At 33.6% G+C, this 22,551-nt stretch overlaps 3 protein-coding genes across 3 annotated transcripts; 1 reads left to right on the forward strand and 2 right to left on the reverse strand.

The window, feature by feature from the left end:
* Positions 1-3,832: 3,832 nt before the first annotated feature.
* Positions 3,833-6,609, reverse strand: LOC117931849 (LOB domain-containing protein 19). Its single transcript, XM_034852920.1, has 2 exons — positions 6,233-6,609; positions 3,833-4,292 (listed from the first exon to the last, which is right to left on the reverse strand). The coding sequence occupies exons 1-2, from the start codon at positions 6,521-6,523 to the stop codon at positions 3,999-4,001; spliced, it is 585 nt and encodes a 194-aa protein (XP_034708811.1). The 5' UTR covers positions 6,524-6,609; the 3' UTR covers positions 3,833-3,998.
* Positions 6,610-13,587: 6,978 nt separating this feature from the next.
* LOC117931848 (LOB domain-containing protein 18) lies at positions 13,588-15,628 on the forward strand. The gene is made up of 2 exons (XM_034852919.1): positions 13,588-14,227; positions 15,020-15,628. The coding sequence occupies exons 1-2, from the start codon at positions 13,883-13,885 to the stop codon at positions 15,428-15,430; spliced, it is 756 nt and encodes a 251-aa protein (XP_034708810.1). The 5' UTR covers positions 13,588-13,882; the 3' UTR covers positions 15,431-15,628.
* A 1,429-nt stretch (positions 15,629-17,057) lies between these two features.
* On the reverse strand, positions 17,058-22,320 carry LOC117931547 (pentatricopeptide repeat-containing protein At1g01970). Its single transcript, XM_034852523.1, has 2 exons — positions 21,156-22,320; positions 17,058-18,177 (listed from the first exon to the last, which is right to left on the reverse strand). The coding sequence occupies exons 1-2, from the start codon at positions 21,615-21,617 to the stop codon at positions 17,386-17,388; spliced, it is 1,254 nt and encodes a 417-aa protein (XP_034708414.1). The 5' UTR covers positions 21,618-22,320; the 3' UTR covers positions 17,058-17,385.
* Between the last annotated feature and the right edge of the window lie 231 nt (positions 22,321-22,551).

Consider the following 22,551-nt stretch of genomic DNA (forward strand, 5'->3'; position numbering starts at 1 on the left):
TTTATTTTTAGCATTTAACTTAATTGGATTTTCTTGGATTTGATTGGAAGTAATTAGGATTTTTTTGGGGAGTTTGAAGAGGATATGAATCTCACTTGGTTAAAAGTTCAAATTTATCTTGGATTTGATTGGAAGTGATTAAGATTTTTTTTGGGGAGTTTGAAGAGGATATGAATCTCACTTGGTTAAAAGTTGAAATTTAAAACCAAGTGGGTGGGTATTTTTTTCCTTTTCTTTATTTTTTATCTTTTTTATTATTATTATTATTATTTTGAAGAGTTAGACATGTTTTAAGATGACTATAGAGGTGGGTCTTGCAGTATCTTAATGGAGATGACTTGGCATGAGAACAACAATCAAAGTCAAAGTAAAGGTAATGAGGCTTAGAAAGGTATGTATTGGTAGGGCGTTAAAAAATGTGTGCCATATTTTATGAGTTTTCATTGCCTAGTGTCACTTATTTGGTCATTCTACTCTATGTTGAAACAATATCCATCCCTTTACATGTGAATTTGCAAGTTAGTAATGGGGTTTAGTCCTTTTGTACAAATTTAAGTTTGCTTTAGTGATTGGAGTCAAAATATGTGTTCTAATATCATATATTCGACATGATTTGTACACCAAAAGATATTCAAATCACATAACTTAACCTAAATCAATGTTAAGGTCCTAGCCATGAGTTTAACTTATATTTTGAAGACTTATCTTAGGTTTAAGGAAAGAAAATTGTGCAAGTTGAATCACTTTAGATTTTGAAATATCAAGAAATTGTCAAATGAGAAAATAAGTGAGTCAAGACTCATGGACCATAAGAAAAGGCAAGACGAGGATACCATAAGTTTGGAAGATGAGAAATAACCATTATGGAGTAAGAAATAAGGTAAGAAAACATGATAAATGAGGCATGAAGCAAGATTCAATTGCATGAAAATTTGGAACTCAAAATCTGGTGACAACATGTACTTTGATTTTGATGACAAATTTGAAATACTTTTCGAAGTCCATTTTAGGCATGTTATATATCATTTCGAAGCTTGTGAAGTTAGTAGTACAACACCTTAAACAGTGTACAAATCGGAGCTAAACTAAAGAAGTTATGGTCATTTGAAAACAATTGTATAAAGTTGAAGAATCATTTCGAAATTCAACTTATGAATTCGAAATCCAATTCGAAATGACCCCAATTTCGAATTCACTCACTGCAACTTTGATGTTTTGCTTCCTCTACCTCGGGAATCACATCTAGGGCACTCCATCAACTCTAAGTGGGCCCACACGACTAGAAATCACCATTTTATTGTTTTTTTTTTTAACCATTTTTAAATAAATATTCTTGTAATAAGTGGTTAATGAGAATGTGACACATGTTAGGTAATTGATGATATTTACTCTCTTAATTTTGGGTTTTAGATATCTTGGATCTTTTTTCAAGGAGTTTGACATTGAAGGTTGAAGAAGACGAAAACTTTTGTTTGTTTTCTTTTTCTTTTTTATTAAATATATTGTTTTTAGTTTCTGTTGATTCAAATTATTGATTTTTACCCTATTATGGATTGTAAATATGACATCACCCTCATGAGAAGCTAAGAAACTAATTTGGGGCTTGAAACATAAAAACCTAAAGGCTAGGAAACCTATAGGGATAATGAGTAAATTATTATAATAATAAGATTAATTATTGGTTGGGTGACAATTTATCGTGTTTTTTTTTTAATTCTATCCTTGTGAGTTAGTTTAGGGAAATATAAGGTAAGTTATTACCCGATACTAGTGATTCTTAGTAATGTTTTATCATTAGTTATCATCGTCTTTTCTATCTTTATTTGCCCCAAAACAAAGTTATAAAAAGTAGGAAGGGTTAAAAAGTCAAATTTTAAACCGATAATCAATTTCATTCATTTGATGGTTTTAGAAATCTGTTTTCAAAAGAAAAAATTAGGTTTCAAATGCAAATTTGAGTTATAAAACTCAACTTGATTGCAAGAGACTAAGGATCCCAAAACCTTAAGATCATATTACTTAAAAGACCCTTATTTTCTCTAATTTCTATACCCTATGTTAGATTATGGAAAGCCCAAAACTTGAATCAATCGAATTTAAAATCAATATTCATTTTGTTATTAATTTAATTTTTTTTACTTAGTTTCACATTCTTCACATATTGTTTTTTACTTTAGGTTTTAAACAAAAACAATTCATTTATTATAGTATTGACAATTTCTATAAGTCAATCATTAAATACGATACCTGAAGTACTACAAAAGTCATAGTAACTCTTTCTCTAATTTTATTGACCAGAATTGTTACGTAAAAAGGCTAAATATTTTGGTATAATATAAAAGTTCGGTCATTTAGCCTTTGGATTGTGCTTTAAAAATATATCATTTTTCTAGTTTCACCAAATACTAGGTTAACACCTTTGAGATTTAGGATAAATATAATAAGTCATTATTAGTTTCAAACGTTATCGATTAGCATACTACATATGTATTTCATCCATAAAATATATTTTTTAGAAAATTATTTACCATTTTTACCTAAAGTCTCTTTAAAAGAAATTATAAATGGAATGAATTTATAGAAATGTTAATTGATAAAATTTAAAACCAATAGTGATGAGATGTATTTATATCGAACCTGAAAAGAAGTAAATGGAATTAATCTTAAAATATTTTATTTTTGTTGGGGTAGTTTTAATAGAATACCTTGGATATTTAAAAGAGTTTAGCACTAAAATAAAGGACAATATTATTTTTACATGTGATAGTGTTAGCTCAAGGGTTTTGATGATTACAAAACAAAAATTAAGTTTATTAACATTTAAATTCAAGTAAGTTTCAAGTTTTATTGATAATTTTGATTTTAAAAAACCTCAAAATATATCTCGAAGAGATTTAAATGTCATGAAGATATGGATCCTTAAAGAGTTAAAAGGTTTAGGACCAATTATTAGATGAATCTCATGGGTGTACTTAGGATTAAATTATTTTCCATACACATTTAATGCATTCATTTGTACTTTATTTTCTTAAAAAGTAATCTTAAAATCTTAAAAATGAATGGGTAGACATTTTTCCTCAAAATCTTAGACTAAATTCTTTCAAAAATGTCGGTTTTAAAATGAATTGCTTAAGCTTTTGGAAGGTTAAGACTAAAAAAGGAAGCTTTTTCGGCTATTTTAAGGTCAATTAGTCAAGGTTACCTTAAATCTATTGAATCAATAAGAGAATCGGTTCAACCGGTTAGGCTTTCCATATCGAGGATCCATGAAGCTTAATCAAAAACTTTTTCTCTCTTCCAAAACCTTGATGACTCTTTATCAATCCCAATTCGGCCATCAAGGTACTTGACTTATTTTAATTTCCTTAAAAACTAAAACATTAACTTTAATATTAAAAGCATTAGTACTTTAACTTCATTTTGTTATCATGAAAACATAATCAAGGAAAGCCTTAAACTAATAATAAATACATAGATTATATTTTATACAATTAAAACTAATTGTAAAAATTAGAAAATATAAAAATAATTAAAAATTATGATAAAAATAATATGCAGACTTATTAAACCACGTATTTCTAATTTTTTTAGCCATGTATAGAAAAATTTGGGCTGTGAAATTGTATAACTGACATAACATTATATTGGGCTCTGGAGATAATGCAGATCAAAGAGAAACAACTACTGGCCCAAATATTCAGTGGGCTGGCCAAACATGCTCTTCGGCCCAAGTTTTGGTTCTGATGGAGCCCAATTATTAATCGCACACACGATACATGCAATTACAGGCCCATTATTCAGGATTCAAAACTAATTTGATCAGTCAGAGAGGTGCAGGCATGGAGTAGTATAGAAAGCAACAAGGTTTCTAGTCGATGTTTTGGTGATAAAAAGGGAAGGCATGGCTATTGAATTAGACTATTGAATCCATACATGATGAACTGAGATTTGCCAGAAAAAGTTAGAAGAAACTTAATGCAAGTGAGCAACAGAAACTTTTAGTTAGAACTCGAATCCCGGACTTTTACTCCGGGCAAGAATCTAGAGACAAATTCTTGAGCTAGGGTTTGGAGATCACCATCCTCGAGCTCTCTGTCCATTGAATTATTACAGAAGTCCGCAGCTTCCATTGACGCCTCGTGTGATTGTAGAGGAACATTAAAAAAGTCAGACTGAAGATTGGGCTGCGGTGCACTTTCAGGCAGTAGGGGTGGCGGTGCCAGCGAAGGAATGCGCTGCAAGGTCGAAAGACGGGCCTGAATGAAGGCCAACTCCGCCTGCAAATTCATAACCTGTAATCACAAACCAAACCATTATCAGTCAGTCATTGCCCTAGCTTGCTGATAGGTAATAAGACTTAAGACTATTAATTTGCTATAATATAACTGTAAGCACAGCTACCTCTTTATAGTTTCAATTTTCAAATGGTGACTACGTCCTTTCGAAAAGGTCTAAAACTGTGCTATATATTATAATATGGAGTGAGGGCACCGATTTGGACAGACCATGAAACATGGAGGACGCTTTTCCAGCTTGGTCTGCCATGAAACCCCAGCATGTCTGAAATTGCTGGGCAACTGGGAACAACTTGGCTGGAAAATTTTTATCTCCAAAACTAACATAATCTAGATTAGCTTCATAGAACTATGTCATCCTTCTAATAGGAGTGTTAAACAAGTCTATATGGTTAATAGTCTATATGATTAAGAGGAGAGTTTTCACATGTTGGGATGCAATAATGTCGTTCTTAAACCGGAGATGAGTCACCCAAATGATGGCTCTTAGAATACGGCTGGTGTGATGTGATGTCGAATGTCATAAAAGGTTTTTAGTTAAAATGATCAAAATCGATCTAATAATTCAAATATTATATATATATATATATATAAACTTTTCTCGGGAAATCATTCCTAGCTATCATATTAATTGGAAGAGGAACCAACCACATATGCCTTCTTCAAACTATGAATATGGCTACTATTTTTTTCCCCTATCAAAGAAGAAAACTATTTAGCACACTCACCCACTTGCTGATTCACAGTATATATGTATAGGTGATAAATACAGTAGCATTACTATATTGGGATGAACCAACCATCTATGCCTTCTTCAAGCTATGAATATGGCTACTATTTTTTTTCCCTATGACAGAAGACAACTCTTTCGCACGGTCACCCACTTGCCGATTCACAGTACATATATATATAGGGGATAAATACAGTAGTATTACTTTATTTGGATCTCTTCGCAGAAGTCAAAACTACAAACACTTGAATAATCCTCGAGCTGCCAAGTTTGCTTGGTGGCTCCGGCAAGCAACAAGACCCACAACCACTAACATATGGCGGCTCTTTCTGTCTCGGTGACTCGTCCCAGCGTGTGTTAGCATGAGTTTTCCCACTATTTTCTTTGGGAAAACCGAGGGTAGACCAAGAGTGGAAAGTGGAAACCCTAATCCTTTTTGGTGGAAAAAGATTGACTACCCAAGAACCATCAAATAAAAGCTGAATTTCCAAAAGGAAGAAGTTCAGGGGCCTTGACTGAATGCTTTATTTGATGGTTGCAAACTTGCAACCCATAACTATTGGCGTGGTGCATGTTAGCATGGATACGCATATGAGAATACAAAATAGAAATTCACAAACCCTAATCTAAAAAGGGGAAAAAGCTTGGCTTACTGTGTTAACCCAGACAGGCGCATGTTAGCATGACATCTCAGTTTTTTTTTTTTTTTTTTTCCAAATTCATGATTTAAAGTAAATAGTTTTTCTTGTTGGATTTAATTCTACAGGTCTACCGAGAATCCACGTACCCACTTCGATCAATTATACACCGTACCTAGCTCAGTTAGCATGCATGGTTGTCATCTACATGTTTAGCATACCGTCATTTGTAGTAAAAAATAAATAAAAAATAAAAAAGAAGAAAGAACAAGATAAGAGGAGGATGAAGAAGACGAACTGAGAGCTGACACCTAAAACTTCCTAACGAAAGGTTAGACCCTGGAGTTGATTTGTAAAGTCATCACTGCTTAAAACTACCAGACTTAGGCGCACGTTAGCGTAGCACTCCTCAACCCATTTTTTTCAGACCCACTATAGTCCATAAACCATATACCAAAAAAGGGTGTTACAAATTCCACGTCTCCACTGGACCGTGAGCCGGACCAACAACCCAAAACTCCAAACAGCCCCGGCGCAAGTTAGCAATAGAAAGAAACCCAGAAATATACCTGTTGTTGGAGAGTGAAAACATGAGCAACACAGCCATAGACAGGGTCTCTAACCCTAGCCAGAGCCTCGTAGCAGAGAGTAACCACCGCGTCGAGCCGCTTGTGAGCGGGAATCCCGGTAAGAAGCTTGGAAGCGTTGCTGGCACCAAACACCTTGTGCACGGCCGCGAAGTGGGCGGTGCCCTGGTCGGAGTCAAAGTAAGGAGCAAAAACACAGCCTTTCACGCACTTTCTCCGAAGAAACTTGCAGGCACCGCATGGCCCACCACCATCTCCCTTGCTTCCAGTCATCTCCCTCTGCAGCGAGAGGGAGGGTAGAAAGTAGAAACGGCGTCGTTTGATAGGGGAAGAGAGAAGCAGTAGTGGGTTTGCGTGAAGCAAAGGGGGTGGAAGTAGAAGTAGATGGAGGTTCAGGCAGACTTCAAGTCCTGAATATATGAATTATGAAAATGATCAACTTCCAACCGCCGCAGTTGTGGCCACGTGCGACCCCCCACGTGGGACAAAAACATCCTATCCAATCATCCTCTCTCTTGTCATTTCCATTTCAGAGAAAAAAAAAGTGCGAGCGCCTACTCCACTTGTTCTTCTTCCATGTTTATAAATACAAAAAAAAAAATAATAATGGTTCTTTTAAATTTTTTTAAAAAACTATTTATAATGTATAATACTAATAATCACTTCTTAATAGCATGAGGTGCACATTATATTCAAATCCAATGAATTTCAATTTTAAAAAAAATTAGTAATTTAATATGATATCAAATCTTGATTTGACGAAAGGTCAGAGATTCAATCATCTCTTCGCAATTTCTCATATTTATTTATTAGATATTAATCCAAATTTTATCTTCTTCTTAACCCAAATTTTATTTACTTATATTAAGTTTAAATCCTATAACTTTAAACTTTCAAAAAAATTGATAGTTCAGCATCACTATGACCTAAGCGCTACATGAAGTGATTTACCAAAGAGTTGATTGAAAAATTGGTTTTTAAAACTATTTATCTCACATAAAAAATAAATATGGTATATACTTTTTACACTTATTTTATTTTTATATCATATTTATCTTTATAAAATATGAATTCACTATTTAAATTGAATTTATCATTTAAAAAGATAAATTTATTTTATACGCCAAGGACTTTTATATTGCTCTTGCATTTCAAAAAACGAGTTTATTGTGTTTTTATTCTACGTGTTTTATGATCAATTCACTTCTTGTTAAAACGTCAATTTTTCTAAAAACTTAATCCAATAAGCAAAAACAGATAAAAATTAGATATAATCTTAACACTCTTTCTCATTTGCTGAAACCATACTATCTAACAAATAAACAAAAAAAATGTAAATTACTATAAGATTTTTAGTTAATTATCCATATCATACTCTTAAAACACTTCTACCTTGATCTCATATCTACAAATTTCATACCAAATTTAAAAAAAAAAAAAAACATGATAATTTTGAAAGGACAATTTAGAAAACAAAAACAAAGGCGTCTGAAAAGGCCTTAAAAGCGTACCCTTTATACGTGTAAAATAAGACGTCGAGGAAGTGAATTGTGGTGTGAAAGCGAGATTGATGGGCATTCAATGGAGACCCAAGATTCCCAAGAAGGATTTTTAATTTTAATTTTGAAAGAGTGACTGACCAGGGTCAGAGAGTCGCAGAGTCACAGTCCCATTCCCCACTGTGGATATTTGAATGAATGTGTGTGTCCCATCCTTCCTTTTAATTGATTGTGACTTTTTTTATCTTTTTGGTCCTACCCCTCTCTCTAAATCTCATCATACATCACTTAATTCTCATTCTTAATGTTGGGGGTAAAATGGTAAATTAAAAAATTAGTAATTAAATAAATTTATTGAGGGTAGAAAGGTCTTTTCATTCTTAAAAGTTAGTCTTCGGCTTAAGGTGTGTACAAGTTTGTGTTGATTGTATTTTTTTTTTTTAATTTATAGTGTTTTAGTAAAGGGAATTTAATGAATATAAAATTTAACTCATGACAAAAAAGGCTTAATGTAATGTTTGATTTAAGTAATAACAAAATAAAAAATAATTTAAAAATAACTTTCTTATATTTGATTTTAATTTTTATTTTTTCTCTCTATCTTATTTTCTACACATTTTTCCTCATTTTCTATTTATTTTTTTTGGAAACAAGCTTAAAAAGCACAATAAAATACAATGAATTATGGTATACATGTTTGATAGATTTTACTCTTAAATAATGAATCCAAGTGATTTGTAAAATAATTAAAATTTTTTAAATAAATACAAATAATGCATGAAAAATGATATCTACTCCGCATTAAAAAAAAGGTATTAGGTTATTCGATGAAAATGCAAACAAATAAAATCAAAATGTTAAAATACAAACGGATAAGATTCAAATATAATGTCATGAGACATGAAAATATACATATGAAATTATAATTGAACTATTGATGCCTTTCAGACATCTTTTGCGTTTAATTTAAGATATTAAATGATATTTTTTTTCTGTATGATATCGAAAATACAACGTTTCATCGATCTCATGTGGCATTTCGAGATCTCATTTATTTATTCCCGTATCTTATTTTTAAGTATCTCATATCTTAATTACAATTATTTGTAATTTTGTCAATGTAGATTTGACCACACATTCAATGGTAAGTATGTAAACTTCACCATGTGCAAGCATTTTGCCCATGAAAAAGAAAACTTTTGTTGACGTAAGAGAACCCTAATTTAAATTTTTAATGGTTAGTCCAAAGCGTCCAACGACTCGCCCATCCATCTTTTTATGATGGCAGGATCCCCTGTCAAGCCCTATGGGCAGCACCAAAATCAAAGCTACCTAAATTTAATTATCATAGATACAATCATGACACGTGGATTCTCAAAAGCACCCTATTCGTCCGTGGAACCAAGGTAGATGACTGTGCAAAACACATGGAATAGTCTCCACTCTACCTTTTTTAATATATTAGAGGTCATAGTACATTTTGAATTTTGGAGTTTATTATAATTAAATAATTAAAATTTTAAATTTTTTATTCATTTTGTATAAAAAATAAATTAAAACATTAAAATTGTAGTTCCAAATATATATATATATATATTATTTAATATACAAAATATTTATATATATTAAACAATATAATATAACATTTTTATTTATTGATTTTAATTTTCCCAATTATGAATAAAAATTAAAAATAATAATAATTTTTTTACAAAATAATAAATTATAAAATAGTTTTTAAATAATACTTAGATATGAGAGACATTTCATAATTTTTTTTAACAACAAATATAACTTTTTAGATAAATATCTAAATATTAAAATAAAAATTTATTTTTATTAAAATAAAAGAAAGACTATAAATATTAAGATATTGAAAAATAAAAAAGTGTTTTCAAACATCAGTACTCAAGTGGTATGAACAAAAAGTGTTACAATTTTTAAGAGATTCAGCTTTTGTTTCTCCTAAAAAAATGATTTTTTTTATATTTTTTAAAAATAGCCTAATTAAAAAAATATATTTTTAATATTTATAGTCTTTCTTTTTTTGGTAACATACTAGTTTAATAAAAGGAGTTATGATGACAATGAACCAACATAATTATTATTCATACAAATGTATTAATATATAATTGAACACATTATAAAATAATTAGATAAATAGTGTGGAGGGATTTCCCTCCACAGGTCCTCCCTCAAATGACAAATCCTTGGTTCATTCAAGATAAGCAGATAATCCGTTTGAGATCAATCCGTATGAGCCAAAACAAGTTTTGTCTGGTGCAAGAAAAAATAAGTTTCCTCATTTTTGAATGCTAGACAGAATAGACATATCAAGACAAATAAGATCTTCAAACAGACCAACCAATATAGCCGGAGATTTCAAGTATTGAACAAATGGATAGTCACACCCGGTGTTTGAGCAACGACCTAAACGTCATTTACACCTAAAAGTCAATGTTTATTTATTGTTACGCGTAATTAGCAAAATTGACCAAACGTAAATACATAGTCAACTACATGATCCGAGACTCTTACTCGACACCTAGTTAATGACACTAGTCAGCGGATTTTGTTTGATATGATTGCCAAATCCATGCAGCGATGATGACTTTGACTCTATTGTCAATGCTTGATTTCCACCCTAATGACAGTCATCATCACAAAAAAGGCATGAATGCACCATCAACATTATGATGATGGTGTTATCCGCTCTATAAAAACTCCACGAGAAGCATGAAAAGGTACGTACATACAAAGTCATTTGAAAGCATTATCCCCGTTCTTATTCTTTTATAACTTAAGTTTCGAAGAGGCGTGCTTGAACCGTCTGTCTGAACATTATTTTGTGTAGGAAAGAAATCCGTCTTACTCTAGAGAAGTTAAACAGACTCAATTTGGTTGACACTGCACCAACAGTTAGACAGAGTTTTATACATTTTAAAAGTTATGTCGAATGATAGTTTAGTAAAATTATGTGATTATACAATAACATATTTAAAAATAAAAAATTAAGGGTGGCAATCGTTTTTGAGAACAATTCTCTACTTTGATTTAAAAAAAAAAAAACTAGAAAACACGTTTAACAATTATAAAGCTATTTTATGTTTTTTATTTTCAATAATAGAAAGTAGAGTGTTTCAAGAAAAGTTTTCACTTATTTTTCTAAAGTTGTTTTAAAAAAGAATTATTCAAACATATATAGTGATTATAAATAAAGTTCTAGACATAAGCATTATTTTTAAAATATATTTAAAAATACTAAAAATATGTTGCAAATACTTCAAATTCTTAAATAGACTGTTATTTTACGAAATATTATAAAATATTTTCTGAAAATTATTATAAAAAATTACTTTTTAAATTTGTTTTAAAAAACAATTAACCAACAAGACCACAAACCTTTATTTAACCCAAATCATATAAAATATTCGTGACTAAAATTACTAGTCTTTAAATATTTATATAATAAAATAACCTATAGATGGTTTGACTAACAAGAGACTTATCAAGCAATAATGTAATATTCTTTGATTTCATGATTAGTATGGTCCAAACACATCTTTGACTCTTTTTTTATTTTTCACTTTCTTTATTATAATATTACTTTTTTTAAAATTAATTAAAAACTAATTGTACTTTGCCTTATGGTGAGGAGACATCCTGTAATTTTAAACAATTTTTTTTTCCTACCAGATAATCCGGAATGATCTTTATATAATTTATAAATATATTTAGTTTTATGATTACTAGGTTTAATTTGACCACACGTGTGGAAGAACTCACATGGGTCCTAACTCCTACCTCCTCGTACTAGACTTCATTAGCTTTGGTTGGATATTTTAATATTAATTTTACAAAATATATTTATCTCAAAATAATTTTCTTAGTAAAATTACGTTAAATTAGTATTTAAAAGAAAAGAAAAAAAAAAGGCGAAATAATAAATGAAAATAAATGATAGTATGAGACGTTAGGCACTGTTATAACGTATGCAGGTGGTCAAGAAGGTGTAGAGTAAGAGGTATAGACAAGGACACGTGTCGGTTGGAGGTGAGGCTGAAGTCTCCGTCCTTGCTTCCTTTCAGCACCACACGGATTGGACAAGAGCCGGACGGCGCGGCGTTGCGCCGTTATCAACTGTTACTAGGGTGTGTTGATTTTTTTATTTTTTTAAAATCAGTCTATTTATTTTATTATTTGATATATTTTTATTTTTAATTAATTAAATAATAATTTCGTTTTTCGGGAATTGGGAAGGGAGGAAAAGGGAGGTGGGGGAGGAGGAGTAACAACGTTGATTTCGTGTCAAATGAACGGCGGGTGGGGCCCGCTGAGGACGATGAGGTCATCATCTCCCCGGCCGTTACGCTTGGTACTCACCGACTGTTACGTGGCGAATTATCATTGGGGAAGTCCCACGAGTGCCTCGCTCCTCTGCTTTGAACGCCGAACTTGGGGTTTGACTTCGATTGCCACGCTAAGACATGAATTTCTACAGCTAGACAATGACGAAATTACCCCTCTAATTTCACTACAATCACAAATGCTAACCGCTTTTTAACTGCCTCGATGGTAAATTTATTTATTACTACCCTATAAAATAAAATCAATATTTATGACTCCAAAAATCCCCTTTTAGTAAAATTAAGTACAAAAAAACTTTATAAAAATGTTAAAAAAATATGTATATAATATAGTTTTTGGTAACGAAAATCTTCACTAAAGCATGATGTTACTTAAAAATATGAAATAGAAAAATGTACCATAAATAGATAAATATATAGAGTGGTGTTTCATCGTGGTGTGTGTTTCCATAAGTAGGTAAAATTCTTATATTTAAATAAAGATTTTAATATTAAGCAAATGGACCAAGTTGTTTCTTCTATTATTGATATGTTTTATTTTGTGCCAACTTTCCTTAAATTTCAAATTCTTTAGAAACGTGTGCACTGAGGCAACAATATTGAGTCAAAGGCTAAGTTATCCCCTATATATAAATGGTATATTTTCAATGATTCTAGAGTTGTGAAGACGAAAACAAAACTTATAATATAAGAATATATATAACATATTGGTACTTCCTTATTAATAAAGCAATTTAATCCTATACTTTTTTTTCATACATATCAAATTGATAAGGCTACTATTTTCCTACATATATAATTGTTTTTTTTTTGTAATAAAAACTAAACTAAAAGAAGAGGATCTCACAAGGATCCTCACCATGTCCACCACCTCTAGAGTTGAAACGGAAGATAAAATGCATGCACATGGATTTTGCTACATTTGTCATCAATTATATAAAGGACAAATGCGATTTCTCCTACTTAATTACAAAGCGTGATGCCACACCTCACTCCAAACTGTCCAAATCTTACCTCATTTTCTTGTTTCTTTTTTTACACAAAAAGCAAAGACCCATTTCTCAGACTGAAAACCCCATCCATGTATAGCCTTTGGACAGTGTCGAGTGGATTGAATGTTGATTAAATTGTGTGAACATTGATGGGCACTGGTGTCATTTGAGCTCAACTAGGGTGTCGTTTTGGCTTTTACAAAGAAGAAAAGCTGAGTCGTTTTCAACGTAGATAGAGAGAGAGAGGGAGAGGGGAGAGAGTTGGCGTCTTTTGCCCTCTACGCAGCTTGAAACACGCAGTGGCAAATGTAGAGAGAGCCATTGACACGTTTCCACTTCTTTAAATCCATTCTTTTTGTTTGCAAGGTAGATTCAGATACAGCTAAAGCAATCTTATATATATATATATATGAAGAGAGAGAGGGAGAGAGAGAGAGAGAGAGAGAGAGAGAGAGAGAGAAGGGCATGAGGTTTGTGAGATAAATTCACGAGATGAAGGAAGATAATAAAAAAGGCAGTTGAGAATAGCTAAGGCTTATCGCATGTTTGCTTCACGCAAGCAGCTAAATGGGGTTTGCTGCATCGCGTGGCTTTAAAGGTTTTATCTACTGTTTAAATCCCAATCCCAATATCACCCCCACCAAACCCTAAACCCACCCCTCCTTTTCTTCTTCTTCGTCTTCTTCTTCTTCTTCTTCCTCTTCTCCTTCCCGTAAACCCTAATTATGTGAAGAAAAACAACAAACCAAAACCGCCCCAGAAACAGTAATTAAGATGAGTGCAAACACTACTAGTAGCAGTGGCGGTGGTGGTGGCGGTGGCGGTGGAAGCACCAGCGGCGGAGGCGGTGGTGGTGGGCCTTGTGGGGCTTGCAAGTTTCTAAGGAGAAAGTGTGTGGTGGGATGCATATTTGCACCTTATTTTGATCCGGAGCAAGGAGCAGCCCACTTTGCGGCGGTGCACAAGGTGTTCGGAGCCAGCAATGTTTCCAAGCTGCTTGGCCATATCCCCGTCCACAAACGCCTCGATGCGGTGGTCACTATATGCTACGAGGCTCAAGCTCGGCTCAGAGACCCTGTCTACGGCTGTGTTGCCCACATATTTGCCCTCCAGCAACAGGTATATACTTAAAATCAAAACACATTCATCCTCATCCAAATTAACCTCTTTTTCATATTCGGCTTTCATCACTCTTGGACACTACCCTCCAAATTCATTCACTGCCCCAACAAGCCACCATAGTTCAATTACATCATGACTGATCCTGGTCTGGAACAAGGTCATCTATGCGTCCTTAAAGTCCTACACATATGGTTGCCTGGTTGGTTCCACTTCAACCGACCCAACCTCTGTGGCCCATAGACATGGTTATAAATTGGATTGTATACAGAAGATATGAGTTGGGTTCAGAGGCAACAAAGGTTAGAGGGTTGTCCTACAAAGAGAAAAGGGAAGGGGAGAGTGTAGGACATGATGTGGAACAAAGGGGAACAGTTATATGCGTTACTGAAATCTAGAGGTCTTTATTCATTAACATATAATGTGGTCGGCGTCTCCTACAATGGTGTCCCACATTGTACAATTTTTTCTGTGCTTTTCTCGAAATTTTGCTGTTATTGAGGGGATGGTCGGTTTCCTTCTTCTTCCAACTAGGCCTTTTGGTTTAGGGGTCATAGGAAATTTGAAATATTATTGCAGTGTTCCCCATTCCAGCTAAGGAAGATGGGTTTAGGTTTAGTGGTGTGGAAGGGCTAGTTGGCTTAAAAAATTGGACTATTTGGACATGTTGAGTAGAGTTTAAGAATTAAATTAAAGAAAATTGTAAAAAAAAAAAAATTAAAATATTGAGGAATTAGTGAACTAAATTATTGTTTATTTTTTTTTTTTTATTGGGACTGTGAATGAACTCAGGTGGTGAATTTACAAGCGGAGCTTTCGTATTTACAAGCCCATCTGGCAACCTTGGAGCTACCATCACCGCCGCCTCCCCCGCCTCCGCCACCTCCGGTGATGGTAACGCCGCCTTCGCTCTCAATCTCCGACCTCCCCTCCGCCTCCTCCATGCCCCCAACCTACGATCTCTCCTCACTCTTCGACCCAATGGTGCAACCCTCATCATGGCCCATGCAGCAGCACCGTCAAATAGACCCTCGTCAGTTCGGTGGCTCCAGAGGTCCGACCGACGTCCCCTCGACCGCCGGAGGATCGGGCGGCGGTGACCTTCAGGCGTTGGCACGTGAGCTCCTCCACAGACATAGCTCTGCATTGGGGGGTCACGTGCCGTGCACTGAATCCTCGATGCCTCCATCTATTTCGAAATGAGACTGACCGATTAACTGGTACTTGCCCCGGAATCGAATGCGGTTCGGGTTCCACTGAGTGAGGTTTTTTTTCTTCTCATAATTTTTATTGCCAATGGGGCGAGTGATTGGAATAACTGATATTTATATATTTTTTTTGTCCTTTTATTTATTCCTTTTTTTAAACCCTAGTGAAATTCAAAAGTAGGTTATACATTTATATTTGAGTTATTTTTAATTATGCTTATTTATTTGGAATTAAATTATATTGTAACCCAAACTTTTATTTCTAAACCCTTGCTTAAAAATCTTAACAATTTGAATTTTCAATCCCAATTATAACAAATTCATTAATTTTACACCATAATTTTAAAATATTTAACAATCCTATCTTGTTATTGGACTCCTTTCTTCATCTTAAAATGAATTCAGTAGAAGTAATTTTCAATTGTTTTCGAAAATTTGGTTCAATCAGGTAGACCCGAAAAACCATTTTCTGATTCGGATTATACAAGAATTTGAGAAAAAAAAAATGTCTTTAAACTTTTTTCCTCACTATGATGGTGTTTGTTTTTTTGTTAAATAGAAAATGTTACATATTTTGACTTTTTATATTTACCTAAAAATAACATATTATATCAATCAATATAAGTGAATTTGTTATTAATAGAATTAAATTAGTTGTATTAATCGATATTAGCAAGTTACTTTTAATTGAATATAAAAAATTTTAAAAACAAACACCAATGTTTCATATTAAAAAATTTATTACTAATTAAAATTTTAAACTTTTGTAGACAATTTATAACTTTAAGCATTTTCCTATCTAGTTAGTTTCTTAAAGAATGGTCAATATTAAAAATGCTTTTTTTTTAATAAATATTTTCATAATTACATATTTAATATCATTTACTATATATTAATATAATATTAAAATAAAAATTAATTTAAAAGTAATAATATAGTTTTTTTTAGAAGGATGATATGATAAATGTACAAAACTCATTATCATTTCTTATAAATAATTACTAACAAAAAAAAATCATTTTCATTTTCATTTTCATCATGTTAATTTAATTTCAATTCAATCCACATTCCATTTCCTTTTTATTCTAATTTTCCTTCTCATTCTCCTTCATTCTCTTTCGTTACTTTAAGACCATCCTTGGTTCATGAAAATTTTGAGGGAAAATACGAAAAAATATTGAAGGAAAAAAAATAAAAAATAAATTTAAATTCAATAAATTATTTTTATACATGTTATCAAACTCATTTTACTTATTTCCCTCCATTATATAAATACTAAATAATTTTAAAATATACAAAATTTTAAATTAATTTTAATCATATTTGATTTTTTCTTATATTTTCTATAGTGAAATCTAATAGGAGAAAACTATTTGCATTAACATTTTTTCCTTTCTTGGTACATTTAGGGAACCAAACGTAGCCTAAAACTTAGTAAGGGCGTACATGTTTGCAATTGGGCCCAAAATTGGATTAACAAATTGTAGGCCCAAACGAACCCTATTAGGCCCATAACGCCATTTACAAAAGTGCGTACATAGGTAATGGGAGCAAAAGGGGCAAATTTTTTTGAATTGCTTTTCACATGCAAAACTGCGTAAGCAGAAGAAGAGGAAAACTGCTAACCAAAAATAGACAGAAGCACTTTACAATTCATGTAACAATAAGTACTTTTGCATAGCCGTAGAGTTCTCCTCACAGAGCTCAAGCCTACAGGTTGCTGGTACTCTTTAACTGGGCAAATTTTGAGGAACAAAAATGATTACAAAAATTACAGGGGCAAAACCTAGAGTTCTGCATCAAGAAGATAACCCCAGTTACATTAGTAAACTTGTCAACTGATTGCTGTTTTTCTAGACCATATCTACCTTTAGCCAAAAAAACAAAGAATGCATGGACGGGTGAGGCTGGTCCTGATGGAGATGTGTCATCAAAGAGCTTGGAGATGAGCTAGGAAGGGTGAACTTCACAACTGGCTTCCTTTGCAGAATATTCTCTTAGTACAACTTCCACCTCTTCCACCACCCCTAGCCTCTGAAACCAGGCGGCTAGTAGTTCTGAAGCTTCTTTCCCAAGAACAATACCATCTCTTTCCAAATCTATCAAAAAGTCCAATGCCTTGTTAAGCTTGTTCTCCTTTTCATATGCAGCCAACATCAGTGCAATAGATTTATCACTAGGTTCGAGACCAGATCTCCTCATATTTTCAAATGCAACATGGGCCTTTTGAGTTTGGCCTGCAACTCGATAGGCATTTATGAGGAGAGCACACAGCTTAACATCAGGAGAAATACCCGCAAATTGAATGGCATCAAAGACCCTTTGAGCCCCTTCAGCATCACCAGTATTGGAATATGCTCTTAACAATGCCTTGTAAACTTCCCTTCCTGCATAAATTTCTTTGGCCTCCATTTCTTTCACTAAAATCTCTCCCTGGTCAGGCATTCCAGCTCTGATATAGGCCATTATCATTGAACCATATGACCTTTTATCCAATGGGTGGCCAAGCAGTTTGATCTCTTCAAATGTTTTTTCAGCTAGCTCAAGGTTTCCAGCCTTGCTATACATGTTAATCATGGCAGTCAGGGTTACTTGATCACAGATGAAGCCTCTTCTTTTCATGGTTGATAGGGTATTTTCGGCATCCTGCAGCCTGTTTTGCTTTCCATAACCATCAATTATCTTGGTATAGTCTCGAATGTTGGCTTCAAAAGATTCTTCTAGGAGGGCTAGTTCTGCCACCTAATCGAAGCACCAATATAATGACTTCAGTTCAGGTAGTAAGAGGTAAATAATACAAAGTATTTCATTTGAATAAACAAAAAGTTATTTCAGAAGAATTTAGTTCTTGTCAAAGCTCCAGCTATTAGATATTGATCTTGGAATAAACCCCATGAATATCAATATAAAGCTATATGTCCCAATCATTTGGGGTTGAAAACCTGAATCCTTACCTGCTGCTTAAATGTCTCTAGGCCCAAGTTCATAGTTCCAAAACTATCAAGAAAAAGTGTGTCGCTATGCAAAAATACTAAAGTATTCTCTTCATGAACATTGTTTAGTTGAAAACAAAAATGTTGTGGAAAACATATTCGTGGATTGCCAAGCATCCCTGATATTAACTGCCAAAGTTGTGCATATTTCTAACAACTTTTGGTTTTGAAATGTTAATCATTTGCATCTTCTAGAAACACATTCTACTATCTTGTGTTGCATGTATAACTTGCTCTTTGGGACAGCATCAACCACCTATGGAAGTAGAACTAGTTCTTGGAAATTTTCAGAAATTTAAAATAAAAGAAGATAAAACATCAATTCACATATAAGTAGGAGCAAATGCAGCTCAATGGCACTGGAAACCTTATTCATGTGAAACAGAAAAATAGTCAACTAACAAAATTTTTAAAATAAGAATGCTAGTGAAGAAATGAGTAAAAATAAGCACATTGCTCAAACGATCCATATAGACCAATTCTGCCTAAGTCCTTGTTTGCAATTACATATCATCTTTACCACCAGAAAAGACACCTCAGTATGATTAAATCCGAAGAAGTCCAGATGTCTTAGGAATAATAGGAGGCCGAATATTACAGAAGATGAGCATGGAAAAAAACCATGGCTGTTACAGGCTTATCGATCTTCTCCTTTAGAATAAAGATTTAACAAGGATTGCAGTGAATTCACAATTCCAAATACTCTCCTTCCCATTCCAAAGACAAGAATGAGCAGTTTGATGTTTTTTAATTACTTAACAGGGACACCCCAGGTGGAACAAGCTTCCAAACTGTGAGATGTCAAACTCTCTACAATGGCAGTTCACTTAACCACATTAAGCCCCTAATGAGTAGGGATATCTGCATTCTATGGATGAATGAAGGATAAGGCAAACAAGCTATTGTCAAAGACCTTAGCCACAGAATAAAGAGGAACCAGCCTTCCAACTGGTAAACTTCCAAAAGAACTTGAATATTTCTTTTAATCCAAGAGTAAAAATTGGTAGTTAGTTTTAAGGCAGAAAGAAATTGCATGGAAAGGTGAGCAGATAGGTGAAGCGTAAAAGGTAATGAATTCAAATGTAAAGTTGGCATGTACATTTCTAGTGTTAATTGAAGACATGGTTTCTGAACTGTCAACTCATACAGGGTGGAGGATGGGTAATCAAGTCATTTATCATTGTAGAGTGTAGCAATTAAAATAATATGTTCCAGTGGCCCTTCAGATAAAACCCATGTTCTTAAACAGCAATGTCAGATTCGAGAGGCCCTTTGGGAGGGGAAAAACTCCGGTTTTTATTTTAATTTATTCTTTGGGTTCAAAAAAGTCAGTTGCTGGCCCTGGTGTAGTAAGAAGTCATGTTGATTCAGTGGCAAACATATAAAACCTGACAGAAAGCCTACTGGTAGAAGAATGTGAGAATTGAAGGAAGGTGAGGAAAGAGAAACAAAACTGGGGGAATATCATAGACTAAATGATGCTTAGAATCATGAGGGCCCAGAGATGGAGTTAGACATGGTAGATGAATGAAAGTGGCAATGAGGAACCACCAAAAGGTATAGAACTACCCGCAGCTGATAGAGAAGCTTGTCTGTCCTTCGCCAGCATTTCAAACACCCTAACAAGGAATTGAAGCTGGATTCCATCATATAACTCTCCTAAAGTACTAAAGGGCATCTACATTATTTGGACCACCTAGACTGAATTACAAGATCTTGAAGCCTGAAAGAAAGAAGAAGCGATCCACAAAATAAGTCCAGCATATAAGGAATTATGAAATACAAACTTATTGTACCAGTTACTGCTAGGCAAGCAACCAAATGACTGAATTTGACAATATAATTATGAGAGGCATCCGTTCATGAAAGTGTTCTCATCCAAAAACAATCAAAACCTTAGGAAATCATTTAGTCTAACAATATACTCTTAATGAACAGGACCTCTCAGATAACCTGATCCATCCAATAAAGATTGAAATAATCAATTGCAATTATTAATAGCGGGGCAGAAGCAGAAAGAAATATTAGGTGCTGGCATTTATATAGATATGAGATTAGGAAACATGCAGACAAGAAAAAGGTATGGATAAAAACATGACAGACAGGAATGCTCAATTGTGTCCCATCACAAAATTGAAAATCGCCAAAAGATATTGGGGAAATGGGTAATTGTTGCCATAAACAATGAAAAAAAAGTCGTAATTTATTCAACAGACACTGGATTGGTACTCCACCATGAAGAACAGGGTTTTGGAAACAGCAGCTCTTAGGTCAACAAAAGGATACTGCAATCCTTTTCTAAATATAATTTATAAGTTTAGGAATGTGTATATACATGAAAGAACCATATGGATAAATGATGAACTGGATAATAGCTTTCTTAACAAGAAAAGGACAATACGTATTCCTTAATCAACTTTCATGTAAAATAGAGATGAATTCAAGTAATGGATACAAGCAACTCAAACTCTGAAAAGAGAATCCAACTAACATAGGATAAAACTTGTACCACATACAATGCACAACGGTATCGTGGTTTTGGTGCAGCAATGGAAGTTCACCAAACAGCAATCATAATGTTCAAATGGAAAGCCAAACACAATATACAGGCCAGAATATAATGTTAAAAACTTCAATTACCTTTTAGAATGAGAAAAGCTCAACTAAAAACTAACTAAGCTATATTCAATCAATAGGAATTTGCAACTAACAAGGAAAACAAGTCACCTCAAGGAGCAATGGATGATCCAACCCCCCCAGTTCTTTAAGAACTGAGAGCCAGTCAGCTCTCCTTGGCTTCATGATCTTCACCCATGCAGCCAACAAATCAGATAAACTTCTCTCTTCAGGGGAGAAGCATATAATCTGTTTCACTAGGGCCTTACATCGCTTGGTCATCTTCAGCGGGAGTTGAGATATGGCCATTTTTTGGGCTTCTGTAATATTAGGGCCTATCTCAATCCACTTATACCTCTTCTTCTCCCCTTCTCCCATCTCTACTGTTCCCTTCTCTTCTACATTGCTTCCAACCAATACTGGTCCAAAATTTAACCTAGAATGGCCAACATTAACTGGTTTCTGAAAGAAAAACTTTTCTGGGAAATGGCAGTTTAGGGTGTTTGTAATTTCATCACCGAATGAACACTTTGGGTATGAATTGGACAGCATAATACAAGCAAAAGAACCCATGAAGAAAGCAAAAAATCCAAACACATACAGAGGCAAATTTAGTTTAACAATTTGACGTTTTCAGAGAAACTAACAATGGGGCAACCACTAAAATTGCAAATCTGAACAAGGGTAACATCAAATTCAGAACATGAAAGAGGGTAAAAGACTCACTGAGGAGGGTATCATGAATCTGCAACTAATTTAGTCGTTTGGAATCTAATCAATAATAATACATGGGGAAATGGGTTCGATATCAAAAGGGCAAGCAGATGACAGTTGCTGAAATAGGAAACTATATCTAAAAATACTGAGAAATTATCTTTTTTTTTCTGGGTTTTTCGGACAGTCTGACAAGTAGAAAGATAGATTTTCTAGGTTTTTCTGATGTAAAATATCTGGGAAAATTGATTCTCATTCACCCAGATGAAAATTTTATCAGACAGATGAGCAAACAAAAAGGATAACTAGGGTTTTGATTGGTGGATTCTTCTTCACTCTACTGCAAGCACGTTTGGAATAGCCGAATAGGATGAATTTTGAAAATTTCCGGGTACAGATAGCCGGATTTTACGGATATGTTAGAAAGAAATTTGGGAAAGTTGTGTTTATAGGCCCTTATATGAAAAATATATAGATTTGGAAATCCATGTAACTGAAATATGGATTTTACCTATTAATAACAAAAATATTATTAGTTACATACACTATTTACTGTTCGTATTCCTATTTCCGAAATTACCCTTCTTTTTTTTTTCTCCTTCCTTCCATCGCCCCCCTTCGTTTGCCCGGAAAATTATGCCGCCGCCTCCCCCTTCGTTTTCCGGGAAAATTCTGCACCCCCCATTCGTTTCCCCGGGAAAATTCATCATCCGGGAAAATTCATCCTCGTGATTTCTGAGAAAATCCATCCAAAACCCCCAAGGAAAACCAAAAAAATTACTTTTTTTTTTAC

The sequence above is a fragment of the Vitis riparia genome, chromosome 15 (assembly GCF_004353265.1).
Source record: "Vitis riparia cultivar Riparia Gloire de Montpellier isolate 1030 chromosome 15, EGFV_Vit.rip_1.0, whole genome shotgun sequence".
NCBI lineage: Eukaryota > Viridiplantae > Streptophyta > Magnoliopsida > Vitales > Vitaceae > Vitis > Vitis riparia.